At 42.5% G+C, this 18,535-nt stretch overlaps 1 protein-coding gene across 1 annotated transcript; it reads left to right on the plus strand.

Moving 5' to 3' along the window:
• Window positions 1–2,726: 2,726 nt before the first annotated feature.
• Window positions 2,727–16,673, plus strand: rsf1b.1 (remodeling and spacing factor 1b, tandem duplicate 1). The gene is made up of 16 exons (XM_076750433.1): window positions 2,727–2,911; window positions 4,899–4,990; window positions 5,655–5,747; window positions 5,928–6,133; window positions 6,254–6,372; window positions 6,689–9,309; window positions 9,865–10,146; window positions 10,235–10,339; window positions 10,426–10,505; window positions 10,628–10,691; window positions 10,776–10,888; window positions 11,007–11,074; window positions 11,204–11,417; window positions 11,505–11,728; window positions 12,300–12,479; window positions 13,009–16,673. The coding sequence occupies exons 1-16, from the start codon at window positions 2,758–2,760 to the stop codon at window positions 13,557–13,559; spliced, it is 5,166 nt and encodes a 1,721-aa protein (XP_076606548.1). The 5' UTR covers window positions 2,727–2,757; the 3' UTR covers window positions 13,560–16,673.
• The last annotated feature ends 1,862 nt before the right edge of the window (window positions 16,674–18,535 follow it).

Consider the following 18,535-nt stretch of genomic DNA (forward strand, 5'->3'; position numbering starts at 1 on the left):
TTTTATTTCCATGCTGTTATCTGTGTGTAACGTAGAGTCTGAGTCCATGAGAAGTGCAGTATTTGTCTTAAAAGGTGGTCCAACTATCACAACAAAAACAAGCTTTGAGCAGGTGTGTGTTTGCTGTGGGCGGTTTGAAATGAAATGCTTGCAGAGGAAAGAAGAAAAAATATTCATGATCATTTCCAAATGAAAGTAAAGCAAAGCAACACTTTTATATTGAAGATCAAACAAGGTGATTACGAAAATAAACCGATAACAAATCTTCGTGATGTCCGTGAACGCATCGCAGGGAGCAGAAATTAAACTGATCATCGCCGCCTCGTTTGTTTACATTTTTAAAAGCACAAACCATTGTCAATTTCCAAATAATAAAAAGTTCCACTTCCTGTCAGAGCCTTTAAAGTAAATTATGTGTGGGTTTGTTTGTTTTTTTATCATTATGAACTCTTCAAATAAAACGTGTTTCTATAGGAATGGATTGTTTCTACAAAGACAATATATCTGTCAGAAACGTATTTTGGCGCGTATTTCTCGTAGTGCTTTCATGAGATTTTATTTGTTTGGGTGTTGCAACAAAGACAAAGCTAGTCTTAATCATACAAGTATACCGTAAATGTTAGCTCGATTCTCTTATCGAAAATGTTTTTTAGTTTTTTGACCCGAAATGACACTTTTTGTCGTTTAAACTTCAAACTAAAATCACCGTACATCCGGTTTCAGCGTAGCTAATTCCAGCTAACTTCCCGCAAAGACTTCTGAAACTTTCTTTGTCGCGGTGCATTGTGGGTCGTCATCTGGATTCTCGCTTCCGTTTTGCTCCGGAAGTTTCCTCAAGTTGAGCAAGCAAGAAAAGCAGCAGAAAACACTAAATATTACCTTAAGAAAACATATATATGACATAATTGTGCTTTTGTATTGACGCAAATGTCTTTTTGGTTTGAATCCGTTATTTTTTGGTAATAAGTGACATCAGGAAAGATGATTTTGACCCCGTTTGTGATTACTTTGGTTTTGTTTTTCACTAGCTTAAATGCTAAGTCCATAAATTTTTATTTATGTTTTAATTGTTGTCAGAAAGTATAATGAAATATTTTCCCCTTTGGACTAAAAGGCAGTTAAACCAGTGCACTGGTATATAACTATTATTTTATGGCTCTTTTTGCTCTCACGTCATTTATGTTTAAGACTTTTCTTGCTCTAAAGTCAAAACATTTCTCAATGAAAGTGATATTTTAAATAGTCCAACTTTACAATATTCAATAATTCTAGATTTTAAAATGAATTTCAAACTGCTTAGAAATACAAATGTAGATGATGATAATTTAAAAAAACATTGACTGAGATTGTACACAGATATAGTGTTAGAACAAAGATTTTATTTATTTACTGTATGTATATTTGCAAATAAGATCGCAGTTAGCAAAATACAGAAATTTTAATTTGACACAGGTAACAGAAACTTAGACCAAACTAGAATTAATGGGAAGACCCAACGATTAAATTGCATTAAAACTGTTTAAAATTCTAAATAACTCCTCAGATAGCAAATGGAAAATAATTAAAGGAAACAGACCGTGAACTGAAAGCTGGGACTCCATCTTTAAGTTTCAGAATCCTTAAGAATAAAATAAACATTTAATTTCATTCACAGAATCTTCTTAGTGTCTGTTAAAATGTATAAAACGAGTTTTCTCCACAGTGACCTCTGCTGGCAGTAAAAGTAAAGGCTCCTCTTTCCACGTGCTTCTGGGATCCCAAACAAAAACGTTTTCTGGTAACAATTGTGCTTTATTATCCTCGGGGGGCAAACAAAACAAAACAAAACCACTTATAATTATAATGTAGTAATATATATGATTCTGAAATGGGCCATTCTGCAGAATGACTTCTTTTGCTTTTGTTATTTTATGTACATTTTGATGCTAATTCCTCACTTCCATTACTTGCTTCCTTACTTTTACTAGAGTGAGATTTTGAATGCAGGACTTTTACTTGTAACAGGGTATTTTTACACTGTGGAATTTCTACTTTTACATCAGTAAAAGATGTGAGAACCTTTTCCACCACTGTTTGTTGTTCATAAACCTTCAGCATTGTATTTATATGTTGATCGTATATTGTAAAAGGAAAATATTAACATGCATACTAAAATATAAGTGTCAGATACATGTAGGAGACTCAAAAGTACAATATGTATGTTTGAAATGTAGTGGAGGAGAAGTACAGCATGAAGATGCAGAAAACAGAATTGCTCAAGTACAAGTACCTTACATTTGTACTTTTATCATCACTGTATAGTAATACAATATAAGAAATGTAACATCAATATCAATTATACCAAAGGCATGTTATAATACAAAAATACTAAATACAAAGGAGCAGACACTCACAGACAGGCAGACACACATGTGTTTAAAAAGAATCCTTCAATCAGATATTGTTAATAACATACAATGGTCAAAATTTGTCATTTCAACCAAAGTTATAATGAATTAATATTGCCTACTGCAGCTTTATTATGAAAATTAGCCTCTGTGATGTGTATGCGTGAGCTTGCTTATTCAAGATTTTCTGTCTTTCTCTAACCATAACCCAGATGGACCACTGTTAAAATTAAATGAATAATTTGCTGCCCCATTATTAGAAACTGTAGATTAAAAAAAAAAAAAAAAAAAATGTCGTTCAGCGTTTTATTTTGTTAATACCGGAAGTATTACATTTTATTCCGGCTGGCTTGACACTGGTGTGGAAAAGATGGCTGCTTCGGCGGCAACGGCGAGTTCTTCCCCCGGTTTGTGTCCAAATTACGCCGTGATTTGCTCCTTTCTGGAGCGCTACGGAGCATTGTTGGACTTACCGGAGCTCACCTTTCCTCAGCTGGAGAGATATCTGCAGGACACATCCTCAGGTAGGGTAGAAAAACACCCAGCTGCTAACGGGAGGAGGAGGAGGAGAGACTTCACCATTGCATTAATGATAATGGTACCGTGCTAGCAGGCTAGCAGCTACGTTAGCTAGTCGTGTGTTATTGTGTGGTTTTCTAACCTTCTTGTTTACTTAAATATAAGTTAACTGTGTCTCAGAGCTGCCGTTCGAAGTAGAAAATTTGCGTATGCTTTATTTAACGATTATTAAGGTGTGAGCACGCCGAATTATTCGAGGTTTTCTCTCACTTTTTAGCCTTTGAATAGGGCTTAATTTTTTCCAAGCAGCCTTTATCTGGTGTTGTAACGTTACTCGTAACACAACACAGGCAGAAATGTGTGGTGATAATAGTGTTTGCGAGGCAGTAAAGACGGTGATAATTCATGCAACGCGTCGTGGATTATGATAATCTATCGGTGAAAATGTCATTGTGTGTAACGTGCGCGCAATTGTGCACTTTATTTACAGTTAAAATATTTTGCCATGTAGTGGTTCGCAGAGCACCCGTAAAACTGCCCGTAAAAGCTACAACATCCGGTCGAAGCTTTCAAAATAAGGCCTTTTTTTAACGCTCACAACCTGACCCTGCGTAAGTGTAGCATACAGCCATGTCCTCGCTGTTCATTGAGTAACTTTTAAATGCATATTTGTATTACCTCCACACATTAGCTGGTATGTGTACCTTAGTGATCAATCTCGTGTATGTCAACAATAAGTGGTTGGGTTTCCGTTTGTGTTGGGTATTACGGTTGACTTGACTCCCCCTTCATTGAGCTTTATTGTTCTGCGCATGCGCAGCCTCCTCTGAAGTCTTCCTGATTGAGTGTGACATTTCCTCACATTGACGGCTGCTCCGTTCAAATACACTCAACTTTATCGTGTGTTAAACAAAAGCCTGGTAACTTTACCGGGTTTAATTAATTATATAGATCGACTTTTTACTGACATTATTTTTAGTGACCATCTTGACGAAATACTAGACTTTTAGTGAAATACATCTGATAGTCGTATAGTTTCTAATTAAAAATATAATCATCAAGCCATCATGGGAAGCAGTCAGGGTGGGAAAAAAAACCCAGCCATTCAATATTAAATCACTATATTTTTGTCTCATATCTACCAGCAACTTTCTTATTTTACCGGTTTGTGACTGGTGGCTGGTGCTAATTTCTCACAATGTCAGATCTCTTTTGAATAATAAGGGACTATATGAGTTGTCAAATGTGACTGAGGCCTTTATTTACCTCTTGTGTATGAAGATTTTAGGATGGCATGAGACAAACCTGTTTGCTAAGTATGTTTGATTATATTTTAGCTTGATTACTCCTGTTTTCTGGTCTTAAAGGCAGTTAAGACAAACTCACTTCCTGTGTCCGTTTCAAATTAAAAGCTCTGTCGCATTTCATGGGACAGAATTCCTTCATATCTTGATGAGGATTTTTATTGTGAAATATTTGCAGGATATATTCAGTTTTAATAACAGCAGCTGGACAACAAAGCGGAGTGCTTCAGGATGAATGAATGAGAGTTTAAACACCACCACAGTGTCAGTTTGAGCCTGGTAAAAGTTTTCTGAAGCTTCCAGGTTTAACGTCTTCCAAAACTGAACCTGAAGTCAGTGCTGTGAATCCACATGTTTCTTTAGTGTGTTTGAAAAGACAAAATCTTGACAGATGTAGATGAAATTGAACATAAACAGCTCAGATATCGTCGTCACATGATCATAAATGCGAACTTTCGGTCACAGGACGGGTCATGAATGGGTTTGAGTAGTAAAACTCAAACTGAGCATGTAAATATTGGTAGTTTACCAATCAAAGGAGTATTTCAGGGCTCGGGTCATCAGCAGTCACAGCTGATATCTGTCACTGTTGTGAACTATGCATGATTTGATCCTGATCCTTGTTTCTGAAATGTGCTTGTAGACACTGGGTGGATGATGACATGACGTCTTTCTGATCTTTCCTCAGTTCCAAAGCTGCTGGCTGATCTTCACGTCAAGTTGCTGAGGAAGATCGGCAAATCGGTGTCAGCAGACAGATGGGAGAAGTATCTAGTAAAGGTAATCTTTGAGTTTTTGTACTTAATTCCATATAACGCCTGTGTAATGAAGTGTAACAGAACAGTATTTTGGTAAACTTAATGCTGAGTTAACTGAGTTCTTATAGTGATTAATTGATTGATTGGCCTCTTGAGGGCAGTGCCTTATGAAGTTGGCACAGCGAGCGTGTTAGCAGACTCTGTTCAAGAGCTAGTCGCTAACTTTATCTGTGTAAAAACAGTTCAGACGACCTAAAAACAGCTTCCTTTAGCTGCCGGAAACACGTTGAGTTGGGGCCATAAAACCAAAACAATCAGCTAACAGAGGCAGAGTTTGGTGGTGATTCTCACTGTGGGTCATTTAATCTATTGTTCATATGAAAACTATCGATTTGTTCTATTTATGGCCTGTGAAATCAGATCTATACTATAATACTGTCCATTAAAACCCAGCTTATAACTGCTGTGATGCTCAAGGGTGCATTTATGAAACTGGTCATAATTTCTTCTCATCGTGTGGAGTCAGTGTCAGAAACAGCTGAGACCTGCGATGTTCAGTAAATGTGTCAGTCTGTATAAAAGAGTCTAACAACAGTGAAGCAAACAGATCGCAAGAAGAAAAATAAGAGAAGCACGTCACATTTAATGCGTTAGTCTGCTGATTAACTCTCTGATTTTCCCTGCAGGTATGCCAAGAGTTCAACACAACGTGGGCATGGGAGCTCGAACAAAAGGGGTACAAGGAGATGCCGACAGAGTGCAAGGCGGGGATACTTAAAGTAAGACTTCCTCACTCATTTTATTTAGTTTTTATTGGATCCTAAAAGATGATGTTACCTCACAGAGTAATCAGCCTTTTTCAGAATATTTTGATACTATAGAAGAAGAACAGATGATTTTTAATATTAATGATGGGTGAATTCAGTTTAAGAGCTGTGTGCTTTGTCTCCTCTCTCCAGTATTTGTGTGAGTGTCAGTTCGATGAAAATGTTAAGTTCAAAACTGCCATCAATGAAGAGGACCCGGATAAGATGCGGCTGCAGCCGATCGGCCGGGACAAGGACGGTCAGATGTACTGGTTTCAGCTGGACCAAGACAACAACGTGCGGGTTTATGTGGAGGAGCAGGACGACTTAGACGGGTCGTCGTGGAAGTGCATCGTCAAGTAAGCAGAGAAAAATGATTTTAATGGAGCAAACCTGCTGCAGGCGCTGTGAAATGAAGTGAAATTTAAATCCAAACGTGGGCACAGTGTGATGGTCCATCCCCTCTTTTCTTCCTGTAGAGATAGAAACGACCTGGCTGAGGTCGTAGCTCTGCTGAAGACACAAATTGATCCCGAGCTGTTAAAAAAAGACCAAGAAACCAAACCTGAGGGCGACGAGGAGAAAGAGAAAGCAGAAGGTAAAAGTTGCACTTTTAAATTACGTGTTTACACATTGATGTTGATGGAGAAGTCGTCCGTCGAGGTGGGAAAACATCAACGCACGAGACGCGATTTTCTTCTGGGACTCTGAATTGAGTCAGATTATATTGAGTCTTGTGCAGCATTAATAACTTAATGTCAGTGGAAAGAAAAGGTGGAGCAGTGCAGCACCTGGACGTTCAGCGTGTACACACTCGAGCTGTGTAGAGTTAATCTGCCATGAATGCAGAGAATGTGTCAGAGTAGTGAAAAAGAAGTGTTCATTTGATGTTTTATTTCATGTTTACGTTACAGGCGACGTTAAAAAGGCTGACGACTCGTCGGGTGAAGACAGCTCGGACTCCAGCAAAGCCATCCGTCCAGTTTCACCAAAGACAGAGAATAAAGAAAAAGTGATACAGGCAGAAAGCTTGAAGTCAGAAGCTTCGCTGAACGGCATCATCGAAGGCAAACCTGACGCAGAACCCTGTTCAGAAAAACCTGATGTGGATCTCAGTATAGGTACGAAAACCCAGATCATCAAAGAAGAGCCGATGGAGGTGTCGGACACGAAATCAAGCACGGCAACAAGCGAGCCCGTCCCTGAGACGCCATGTTTGTCAGTGAAGACAGAAAAAGCAGAGGAGAAGAAGAACAGTGCGGAGGAGCTTCAGCAGGCTCTGAAGAATGACCAGCAGGCCAAGATCCCTCTGAAAAAGAGAGGAATGAAGTTTAGTGAAGACTTCATAGTGCAGAACCCGTCCGTCTCTCAGGTCAAGGAAGCCCCGAAAACCGACTGCACTCCTGAACAGACAAAGAAAGCGCCGAGTGTAAATGATCACGTCAACGGTGAAGTTCAGCCTACGCCTGAGGAACGGCTCCGGGGTCGTTCGTGCGAGTCGCCGAAAGACGCCGCCGCCGACAAAGAGCAGACGAGTGAAGCGGCTGCAGGTAAATCTCCAGAAATCAGAGCAAAAGAGTCGCCGCTAACAGACGAGGATGAGGTGAAAGATAAAAAGGATGACAGCGCAGAGAGGGTCAAAGAGGGAGTTAAATCACAGCAAGCAGACGAGGACGAGAAGGATCTCGACCCGCAGGGAGAAAAGGAAAGCACGGCATCAAAGGAGAAGAAAGAGTCTCCTCCGACACCCACGGAACAACCACCTTTACCTGAAGACGTAAATCATGCATGTGAGAAGTCGTCAAATCAAGAAGAGCAGCTAAAAATAAAAGAGTCCGCGCCAGCAGATGAAAAAGAGTCTTGTACAGGAGACAAGACGATCGCATTAAAGGAAGCCGATGACACATTTACGGCTGGAGAGTCAGAGGAAGTCAAATCCAAAGAAGCTGAATCAAAAGGTTCAGAGGAGAAACCAGCCTGTGAAGACGTGGACACATCAGAGACAAATCAGACTGAAGAGACCAAGACGACAAAGACGACAGAAAACCTAACAGACATGAAGCAGACAGAGCTGAAGGAAGCTGAAGAAACAGAGACAACGAAAGAGAAGCCGGGAGTCATCAAGACAGCAGAGACGCAGAGTGAAGACAAAGATCCTGCAAACAGATGTGTGGACTCTGAAAACTCAGTGTCTCCATCTGTCATTAAAAAGACAGACAGCGATGATGCAGAGACAGAAGAGGTCACACAACTCTCCACGGTCACGGAAAAGGCAGACGAGCCGATAATCAGTGAGAAATCAGAAGAAACACTCAGCACGGAAGACGGCGTGGAGTCCTCTGAGGTTAAAAAGTTAGACAAATCAGACTCGTGTGAACCTGTCGAGAAGCTCGACGGCATCAAAGATGCAGCGGTGACTCCAGAGGAAGTCAGCGCAGCCTCCGAGAGTCACGCCGAAAAGACGGAAAAGCCCGAGGATCTAAAGAAATCCGTCAACTGTGAAGACAGTACGATGCACGACGCTGGTAAGATAATCGAGTCTACGCCTGAGCCGGCGGAGGGCGAGGCGGCGGCCGTGAAACACGATCAGACAAAACCACAAGAGGATGACAAAACTGTCATGAACTCCGTCGCACATAAGACGACAGACGAGGCGTCCGAAGGCAAAGATGAACCATCTGGTCCTGTCGAGAAGACGAACCTCTCCGAAGAAACCGATAAACACCCAGAAAGGCCAGACACAGATCAGGAAAAGGAGCCTGAAGAGCAGCCTGTAAAAGCAGAGGAAGAGCATCCATCAACAGGAAGCAAAAAGGACGCAGACGAGGAAAATGAAAAGGAGGCAGACAATGAAAACCTTAAAAACGACAGTGAGAAACTTGTTTCTGAGGAGCAGGAGAGGAAAGACGATTCCACAACAGATACGCTCTCAAAAAAAGACGAAACAAAGGAGGAAGATGCTCACAAAGAGAGCGAACCCTCGACCCAAACGGAGGAATCTGATCAGCAGAACGTGAGCAAAGAACCAGACGACAAATCCTCGACTGAAACGGAGAAGGAGAGCCAGCCGGGCAAGAAGCCGGACCCCGAGAAGCCCACCGACGAGGAAAGTAGAAGCAAAAGTGAGGAAGAGGAGTCTGCAGCAAAGCAGGAGGTGGCGAACGGCGGGGAGGCGCCGTCAGACACTCGGGAGGAGGGTGTCCGTCGAAAGATGAAGCGCCCAGCCCACCGAAGGAAAGCTGAGCTCCAGAGAGAGGAGAGACAAGCGGATTCAGAGTCCGACACCAACACGGGCAGATCTCTCCGGAGATCACCCAGGATCTCCAGACCGACGCCGAAGGCTGTGGAGATCCAGGACAGGAAGCTGGAGAAGTCACAGGCCGCCCCACCTGCTGAGAAGCGCGACGACAACAAGGCGGAGAAAGAAAAAGACGAGGAAGAGGAGGAGGAAGAGGAGGAGGAGGAGGAAGTGAAAGCTGTTCAGAAGAAACCAAGAGAGAAGAAGGTTGATCAGGAGGGTCAGCCCAAAGCCAAGGTAAGACCAGCACTGGAGCGTCAGTGAAGTACCAATACTACACTGTATAAATACTGCAGTACGAGTGAAAGTCCTGCATTTATGCAAATATAATCAGGAATATGTGTTTAATGTATTAAAGTAGAAGTATTCAGTGCAGATAAACGTCCACTGTCAGATAACCGTACGGAAGTAAAAAGTATAATGTTTCATAGCAGTGGCATGAAAAGAAAAACTCAAACAACGTAGAAGTACCTCAAATTTGTACTTCTGTCCAGTACTTGAGCTAATGTCTGTAGTTACATCCCACCGCTGCCCTCTGCTGGACCTTAAGGCAAACTACAGTAAACAGTCTGATGTGCTTATAAACAGTTTGAATATTTATCTTTTTCCCACGTTCAGATTTTCAGGGTAAAAAGTGTAATTTCAGCCATAATTTAGCTGTTTTGAGCTGGAAAACGAGCCCTGAAAAGTAAGAACAGCCGCTCGTGTGAACCATGAAACGTCGTCAGTCATTCACACAGTGAACACAGATTCAGTGCGTCTGCTGAACGCCAACATGTGGTTCTATTTAAGGGGAGGAAGAGGCGAAAGGTTCGATGGTCCAACACGCGGACGCGTCGTAAAAAGAAAGGCTCGGAAGACGAAGACGACAACAGCGACGACGAGTCCAGCGATGACGACGACAGCGAGGAGGAGGACGACAGCGATGAAGACTACAAGGTCGAGCGCAGCAGAAAGAGGCGGAATCGCAACCGGGAAAGGCGAAGCTCGGACTCCTCGACGTCCTCGGACGACGACCTACCTCCAAACGACGACCCCTGCAAACATTGTGGTCTTCCAAATCACCCTGAGCTGGTGGGTGTTGACACACGTCAGTGCAGACGGGCTCCAGGTTTGCTTGAGAAATGATGAAAAGGATTAATCCATGAACATCTTCTTCCAGATCTTACTGTGTGATTCATGTGACAGCGGGTACCATACGGCCTGCCTGAGGCCCCCCCTCATGATCATCCCCGACGGAGAGTGGTTCTGTCCGCCCTGCCAGCATGTACGTACCAGTCAGAGCTCCACACATTAAAGACGAAATCATTACACATGATAACAGAGTTCATGTTTCTTTGATCCCGTCTGCAGAAGCAGCTCTGTGACAAATTAGAAGAGCAGCTCCAAAATCTCGACGCCGCTTTGAAAAAGAAGGAACGGGCCGAGAGAAGGTGATAAATATTATGCTGGAGTGCTTATTGAAATGTTGGATTGAAGCGATTGTTCCTGAGGTGTCATTCCGTTTAGAGATTTATGATGCTGGAGTGTCTTTAATGTGTTTCATCTCCTCCAGGAAAGAGCGTCTAATCTACGTTGGAATTAGTGTTGAAAACATCATCGCGCCCTCAGTCAGTGCAGTAAGTCCAGAGCTTGATTCTACTTTTCAGGCAGATAAATATTCCCCAGTTGATGTCCGGAACCTAAACTCTGACTCTTGACAGGTGGAGGAAGAGGAAGAAAAGCCAGAGATCGTGATCAAAGAGAAGAAGGAAGTGAAGAGAAGTAAGAGCTGGGGTCGAAGGTCGACGAGGGCCAAGAAATCCATCAGCTACAGGTCTGACCCACACTTTTAAACATCCCATAAGTACATGTGCTGGTTTTTGTTTTCACAACCAGCTTGTTTCGATGATTTCATGTGAATCTTATCTCACACGTTGATGCAAATTTCACAGATTTGATGAATTCGACGAGGCGATCGAGGAGGCGATCGAGGAGGACATCAAAGAGGCCGAGGGTGGAGGTAGGAGGACGCGACTTCTTACTGTTCTGAAGCTCTGGTGCCGGTTATTGTCTTTATGCTCAGCTAAGCCTCTTCAGAGTACAGACTAGAAAAGTATCATCAGCGAAAATGACGGGGGGGTTTCCGCAGGAGCTGGTCGGGGTAAAGACATGGCCAACATCACAGGACACAGAGGAAAGGATATGTCCACCATCCTGCAATCAGAGGAGGGCAAAGAGAACGGCCGCCCGCCGCGACCGTCCGCCGGCCAGCGCAGGAAAAAACGCCGGCGACTCAACGACCTGGACAGCGACAGCACCGTGGATGAGGAGGAGAGCGAGGAAGAGTTCCGCCTCAGCGAAAGGTAAGAAGAGAAAGGTGATGAAGAGCTTGGTGTGATCGTCGCTGAATACTTCACGTTCACGCCTTCGTTCTTCTCTCCGCGGCTCAGCTCAGAAGAAGAGTTCGTTGTATCCGAAAACGAGACGGACGGCGAAACAGAGCCGGACTCCAACAACAGCGACATCGGCAGCAACAGCAGCGGCAGGCATCGCACGGCTTCACGGACCAGGAGGCCACCGAGACAACGGCGAAGCTCCAGAAAGCGGCGGAGACCGAGAGGGTACTCGGATGATGAAGAGGAGGAGACGGACGAAGAAGAAGAAGACGAAATAGGTTTGTCAGATTATGTCGGTATCAAACACGCCTGGTTTTTGTCAGGTTTACAGATTAAATCCCTCCAATCAAATCCCTCCACAGTTCTACAAACTGATGTGAATGTTTACACTTCAGTCCCGCCCACCACCGTTTGAGTGACAGAGCGAAAACACACTGCACTCAGGTCTGTGCTCACAGTTTGTGCTGCTGCAGAGGAATTAACAGGAATAACCAGTATTTTCTGAGCAGGCACATCTATGACAGCCCTGCAGGCAGCGCAGGTCAAGTCGTCAGTTACCTGTCAGTCAAAACTAACAACCTGAAGACACAGGAGACCTGAAGTGGGCAATGTTTGGACAGATTAATCATTAGTCTTCCTCACTAATGCTGCTCCTCAGGCATGACGCCTCAGGTCTAATTTACACAGAATATTCAGTCTACAAATATTCATATTGTCTTTGAAACACCTGTGTGGCCCTACAGGTGGGATCTGCTCTTTTTAAGTCGCCTTTGAGAAGGAGAAGTCTTAGAATATCCTCACATTCGTAACCTGTTGTTGTTGTTGTTGTTATTTGCTGTGTGCGTCCAGTGACTGAAGGCTCCAGCGAGTTCAGCGACAGCGATCTGGATATGAGTCGACGGCGGTCTCGGCGGAGTCAGAAGAAACAGGTGAACTACTGCGAGACGTCCGAGTCTGAAGGCTCTCAGGCAGAAACCAACCGGGCCAAAATGAAACCCAGACGGCGCCAGGACAGCTCGGACAGTGAGGGTCAGTCACAACTCGCAATACATTTTACGAACTGGCAACAGCCCAGCATGCTTCAAATCTTTATTTAAACGTAAAAACTGGACCTTAAATCTCCAAATAAACATGTTTACATCATATTTTTAAGCCTTCAGCAGCAGCACTTCTGGCGGAAAATGTGTTGATAGTGTTTATTTGTGTGTCTGCTGTAAGTACAGCTAGTCACATGTAGGGAGGAGGTGAGTCACGCAGGCTGCTACGGTGTGAAATGACTCGACAAATCCCATTAAAGATAAAGGAAACATGAGCATGCTGCAGGGTGTTTCTTCTTTGTTTAGGTTTCATCCATTCATGGATCAGAATGATCCTCCGCTCAGCTTTAATCTGCTGTTTAATTGAGTTAAAAACAAGAAAACAAAAGTCACTGCCAGAATATTCAATACGGAGGTCACAGAAATGTCGTATAAGGACGATCTCATTAAATGTTCATTATGTCGAGTAATCATGGCAGAACTACAGGCAGCTCAAAGTGCTTCTCGTTTCCTTTTCTCAGCGAGTTTCTCCAGAGACTCTGAGGAGGACTCAAGGGATCGGAGGGTGAAGAGGAGATTCGACTCCTCGGAGGAAGATTCCCGACAGCGGCGCAGGCGCCTCGCGCTGAAACGCAGGAGAGCCTCCGAAGACGACGACTCGGACGACGACTCGGACGAATCGTCGGAGGAGGACCGTCCCATCCGTAAACGGGTGAACCGCATCGACTCGGACGATGACGACGAGGAGCCGGAGGAGAACGTGAAGGAGAAGAAAGCGGACGAGGAGTCAAAGGGAACAAACGCAGTGGAATGTAACCCGGCGGAGCTGCCGCCCACCAACGGACAGAGCTCGATGAAGAGCCTCGAGGGGCTCGTCGGCAGGCCCGTCGCCGCCGCTCCAGGCCTCGTCCCGAGTCTGGAGCCACCCAAAAACATCAGTGCCACACCAGCTGCTGCCATAGCACCAAACGGTCTGGTTGGCCAGGAGATGGCAGCGCAGGACGATGACGAAGACGACCTGTTAGGAGTCACAGACCTAGTGGACTACGTCTGCAATAATGAAGACTTGTAAAAACAAAATGGTGTACTGTTTCATTTTTTGTGGTATTGTATTTTTATATTGCTTAACTTTATTATTCCCTCCCCCAGCAACACTTCCCTGTCGTCCTTTTACTTGTGTCATCTGGAGTCTCATCAGTCTCTTCTGCAGTAAGAACTGGACCCCCGTCACCAGTCTAACGCTGTCCCTGTGGGATTGTACAGCAAATAAGGGCACCAAACTCTCCTTTGTTTGGTTAGAATCATGTCTCCTGCAAGCCAACCGCATCATCCAGCTCCACTGCCAAACCTCCTCCTCCTCTGAAAACTCATTTCTTCTGTCACATCGTCCCATTTTTTGTTTTGTTCCATCCAAGATTTCAGCAAATTTCAACTCCTTGATGGAAAATTGGCACTGAAATTGTTTAGCCTCTAAGGGTTAAAGATTGCCTGTTTGGTTGGTAATCACAGGGGCATTTTTTGGAGTAAAACAAGTCATTCCATAAGTGATTTGAAGTTCTGGGCGTCCGTTAAACATGAATCTTGACTTGCATTTTATCCGTTAAAGGAATAGTTTGACATTTTGGGAAATGCGCCTATTCATAAGCCTCCAGGCGGAGAGTTAGATAAGAATGGTACATATGAAGCTACCACCAGTTAGCTTAGCTTAGCTTAGCACACTGGTTTACTTTTAATAAGCTACAAAGGACTCTTTCTACTGGTTAAACAGAGACAGAGCAGCCACGGCAGGACCAGAGAACCAGTCTGCTCGTCTGTCTGCTTCTAGCTTCTGTGGCTACGACTTGCTATGCTAACAGTCGCTGCTCTGCGTAGGTTAACGATGGACTGTGCCGTGGTCATCCACTATTCCGTTCTCTTCCAAGTCTTTTGGCCACAATAATTGCAGCATGACAGTTTGATCCCGGCACTTCCTGAGTCCTCAGGTAACTAAGTCCGCCTACCAGCACCTGTGTCTCGTTTCTCAAATCAATACAAACATTTAAGTGTAAAAATGTAAATTCACAGACAGTTTTGTAGGCATTTAATAGATGAGATACAACATGTTCAGCTGCAGAAGTGCTGGTAAATGCATTTTGTTACCTTTTTCCCACAGCCAGGCTAGCTGTTTCCTGCTGTTTCCAGTCTTTATGCTAAGCTATGCTAACCATCTGCTAGCTAGAGCCTTTGATGTAATGGGGAGATCTGAATTCAAACATGACAAATCAACCTTTGCATGCATCTAACTCTCCTCTACAAAGCAAATGAGTGTGTTCCCAAAATCTCAAAACTATTGTGGCTTTACGTTAATATGTATATACACACACACACATACATATGTGTGTGTATATATGTAATTGGAGAAAGCTTTAGATGAGACTATTTATTCTTGTTGAATAACCTTCCAGACTAATAACTTGTCGACCAGCCTTCGTTTGTCAGCCCTCCTCGTCAACCTTTTGTTGGATGATAGAGTAGCTTTTGTATATTGTATACATATATAATTATTTTAACTTTGTGCGCTGCCATCAGTATCAGTGGTGATCTCCCAGTTTTTTGAGTACTATGTTTGTTTTGGGGGGGGCGACAAAATCAGAAGTAACCTCTCGGCCCCCGACAGTAATCTTGAGATCTAGTCTAGTTTCCTCTTATTACATTTATGTTATGTTTTTTAATAATGTATTTTTTTGTATATCTAAACTTTTATTTGTTGTTGTCTCTTTGAGCGAAATGTAAAGTGTCTTATTTTCTTTGTACATTGTCCTTCATAGAAGGTTCAAAAACCTGCAGACTTGTGGCTTTTATTAACTAAAATAACACTAAGCTCCAAACCCCCCCTCTTTTCTTTTTTTCCACTTTTATTTCTTTTTCTGCTCCTCTGAATCTTCCTGCATATAAAAACCCAGGTCTCTATTCACATTCTCTATTTTCATAATCCTCAGTTGATGTTCGGGTCCGGCGGCAGCAAACCGGCGACTCTGAAGACCTCGAACCAGAGCGAGATTGTGAAAAATAAACGACTTAGTGGAATGCTTTGTTTTGAAGCGATAGTCAGGATGCAGTTTTTGAATGGGGGAAATGGACAGAAAAAAACAACAAACCAATGACTTCACTGACCTCTGCTGGAACCAGTCTGTGTGTATATCTGTAGTTTTTGCTGTAATATATTTAGAGGGATTTTTTAATCATGGAAAAATATATTGGGCAATTCTTTGGGATTGCATGAGTTTCTAATAGTTTTCTTTTGTAGGGAAGTAATATTGGCACAACCGTTTTTTGTAAGAAAACCAGAAAACTTTGGCATGTTTTAAGGATCTCCAGAACTGATGCGTTAGCGCTGATGGACTTGTGAAGTAGATGACGCGGGACATCTCATCATCACTGCAGTGAAACTGCAAAAGTAAGCATGCGTTGACCTACTAAAGGCATGTTACAGAAGCTCGGGGAGAGAAAGGATTATCGTAGAAAAAAAAATCTAGGACAGCTGAATCTGATTTAAGAGAGGAGACGAGGCCTGTTTGTAAAATATTTTGTAAATTAGTGTCAGCATGGTCTTCACAGAGGATAAACCACTCTATTTATCATACCGTTTTGATACTGGCTACGGCCAAAACGTGACTTCCAAGACAAACTTGTATGTGCTGCTTGCAGCGCACACAACTTCGGCTTCTAAACACAATATTTAGCTTTTAGATTAGTCGGACAGAGTATAGCAAACCCAATTCTACAGATGTAATAGAAGTGTGTGTTCTGGTGGGTTGAGTCAGAGTAAAGGAATGTGGATGTCTATGTGCTGTATGTAACCCTGTTTTAAATTCTCCACAGAGATAAGGAGAATGTATTCATATGTATCTCACGGTTATGAAATAACCTGTAGCAAGACCTGCATAGGAATGGAGAGAGAGGACTGAAATAAAGGCTGCGATGGGATTAAGGGAGGAAGATGGTGCCAATGACTGAAGTGTTAACAGAGTTTCCTATTTACCTCATGATGAATCTGGGAGGAATGACACCCTGTCCACTGTGTATAGATGCTAGTAGACTGGTTGTTGGTGTTTTGTCTGCTCCTTACATTTTTGTTAACTTTACTGTTATTTCTTATGAATCTGATCTTGTACATTTGTCATAATAAAATGGGTTTTAAGCCTCATGTCGTCCTGTCTTGAGTGACTTCTGATGTGGAATTACTGATCCTGGAAAGGTACCATTAAAACATTAAGCATTCAGTGTATTATTATGCTAGATTATGAATATATTTTTGTGAATAAACTGTTTAAATATGGATTTTACTTGACTGCAGCTTCAGTGTCATTGGCCAGACACTGATGATAGCTTTCGCTTGGAGCATTGCATCCATAAAACAGATGATTATCTCACAATTACAATGCTATGTATGTATTTTAACATGAAACATTATCAAATTATTAAAAATTGAAAACTTATGCAGCTATTTTTTTTTCCAGTTTCATCTTAGTTTGGCACAATTTACAAAGTGACTTACCATGACTGTGATCTTAGATTAGCATGTTAGCATCTGCTAACATTTGCTAAAGGATGATGGAATGCCATTAGTTAGCATGTATTTTGTTATGAACCAAACTATTGGACAAATTAAAATAGGCAGTGTTGCGTTGAGCTAAATGCTAACATAAGTAAGCTATCATGCTCACAATGATGATGCTAGGTATAACTGTTATAATGCACTTGTAGCCCAGTCCAAAAAAAAAACCACTTCATTGTAGACAAAAAAAAATGCAAATAAATAGGGAGAAATTAATAATCTAGATGTTAAAAAGCATTTATTTAAAAATCAGTTGTGTTAAATGTATGTTACAGTCCATAGTAAATTAAAAAACGCAATAAATAGATAAATCAATCTTTGTCACTGTTGATAAAGTTCGTTGAAATTTTAATAGTTTGTTTGCAGGGTGGTCAACTCGCAATCAAACGGCAAGGTTGTCTGTCATGATATTCTGTTAATTTCATGGGACGTTACCATACTGTCAGCCAATCAGAAAGGTGGAAGGGCGGAACGATAATGCGACCTGCTACAGCAGAGCGACGAATGTCCCAGAAGGAAAACAAACGACCTGTGCGAAAGACGTCTACTAAACGTAGTCGGGGAGTAGTTTTATTATTTACATTGTGGACGCAGACTTTTTGCTAAGATGTAAGGGACGTAATGAAATCCGTAGAAGGTAAATAACCTCTGTGTGTCTATCTTTTGTATCACTTCATAACGATGCGTGAGTAAAATGTTTATGCTAACCGCGATTAGCACATTAGCATGCTAGCTATATTAGCACATACAGTATTTCCGTGGTGTAGCAGCTAATGTTACTGTGTGTGGACAGTGTGTATTGATGATATAAGCTAGTGTAAAGCTCAGACGAACTCGGAATGACAAGTAAGAAGCTTTATTATGAGTTAATTGACTGAGAAAATTGTCACGTACACTCGGTAGACTGAGAGGACCCGGAAATACTCCGTGGACTTCTTGGAAGAGTGGTTGATTCCCGCTCAGCTATCCTTCTATCAAGACTGTCGTCGCCCGCCATCCTGTAGCTTCACTCACCTGTCTTCTCATCGAGCCTCGCCTTTCTTCATCCTTCGCTCTGTTTACACCTCATGGTCTGTGAGTAACAATTAACTAGTGCACCTGCTATTTTATGTGTAGTTTGACTATCAAGTGAAGCGTCCACCCGCTTGTGGTCACCAAGCTCCCGAGCAACTACGCAGGCCTAATTCTGAAGTTCATGTTAAAAATCTGAAAGTCTGAAATCATTTGCTGCATGTTGGTTACCACGGTCAGCCATAGGTAAAAGTACCCAGTCCCCGCCCATACTACTATAACCCTATGTTATGCAGTAATAACTAACTAGCTAGTATTGATTGCATTAAGTGAAAGTAAACCTCAAAATGAAAGTAGTTCTAATCTTGGTTTAGCATGTTAGCATGCAAACTCTTCCTAAAGTATTATGGAATGTCAGTAGCTGGTTAACCATGTACTTG

Source organism: Chaetodon auriga, chromosome 15, assembly GCF_051107435.1.
Source record: "Chaetodon auriga isolate fChaAug3 chromosome 15, fChaAug3.hap1, whole genome shotgun sequence".
In the NCBI taxonomy this organism is placed as follows: Eukaryota; Metazoa; Chordata; class Actinopteri; order Chaetodontiformes; family Chaetodontidae; genus Chaetodon; species Chaetodon auriga.

What these genes read in the sequence shown, in the direction of transcription:
- rsf1b.1 (XM_076750433.1), top strand. Translation starts at nt 2,758, where the DNA reads ATGGCTGCTTCGGCGGCAACGGCGAGTTCTTCCCCCGGTTTGTGTCCA. An exon ending in TCTGTCCGCCCTGCCAGCAT is followed by an intron (nt 10,340 to 10,425) that starts GTACGTACCAGT and finishes TCCCGTCTGCAG; the next exon opens with AAGCAGCTCTGTGACAAATT. An exon ending in AAGAAATCCATCAGCTACAG is followed by an intron (nt 10,889 to 11,006) that starts GTCTGACCCACA and finishes CAAATTTCACAG; the next exon opens with ATTTGATGAATTCGACGAGG.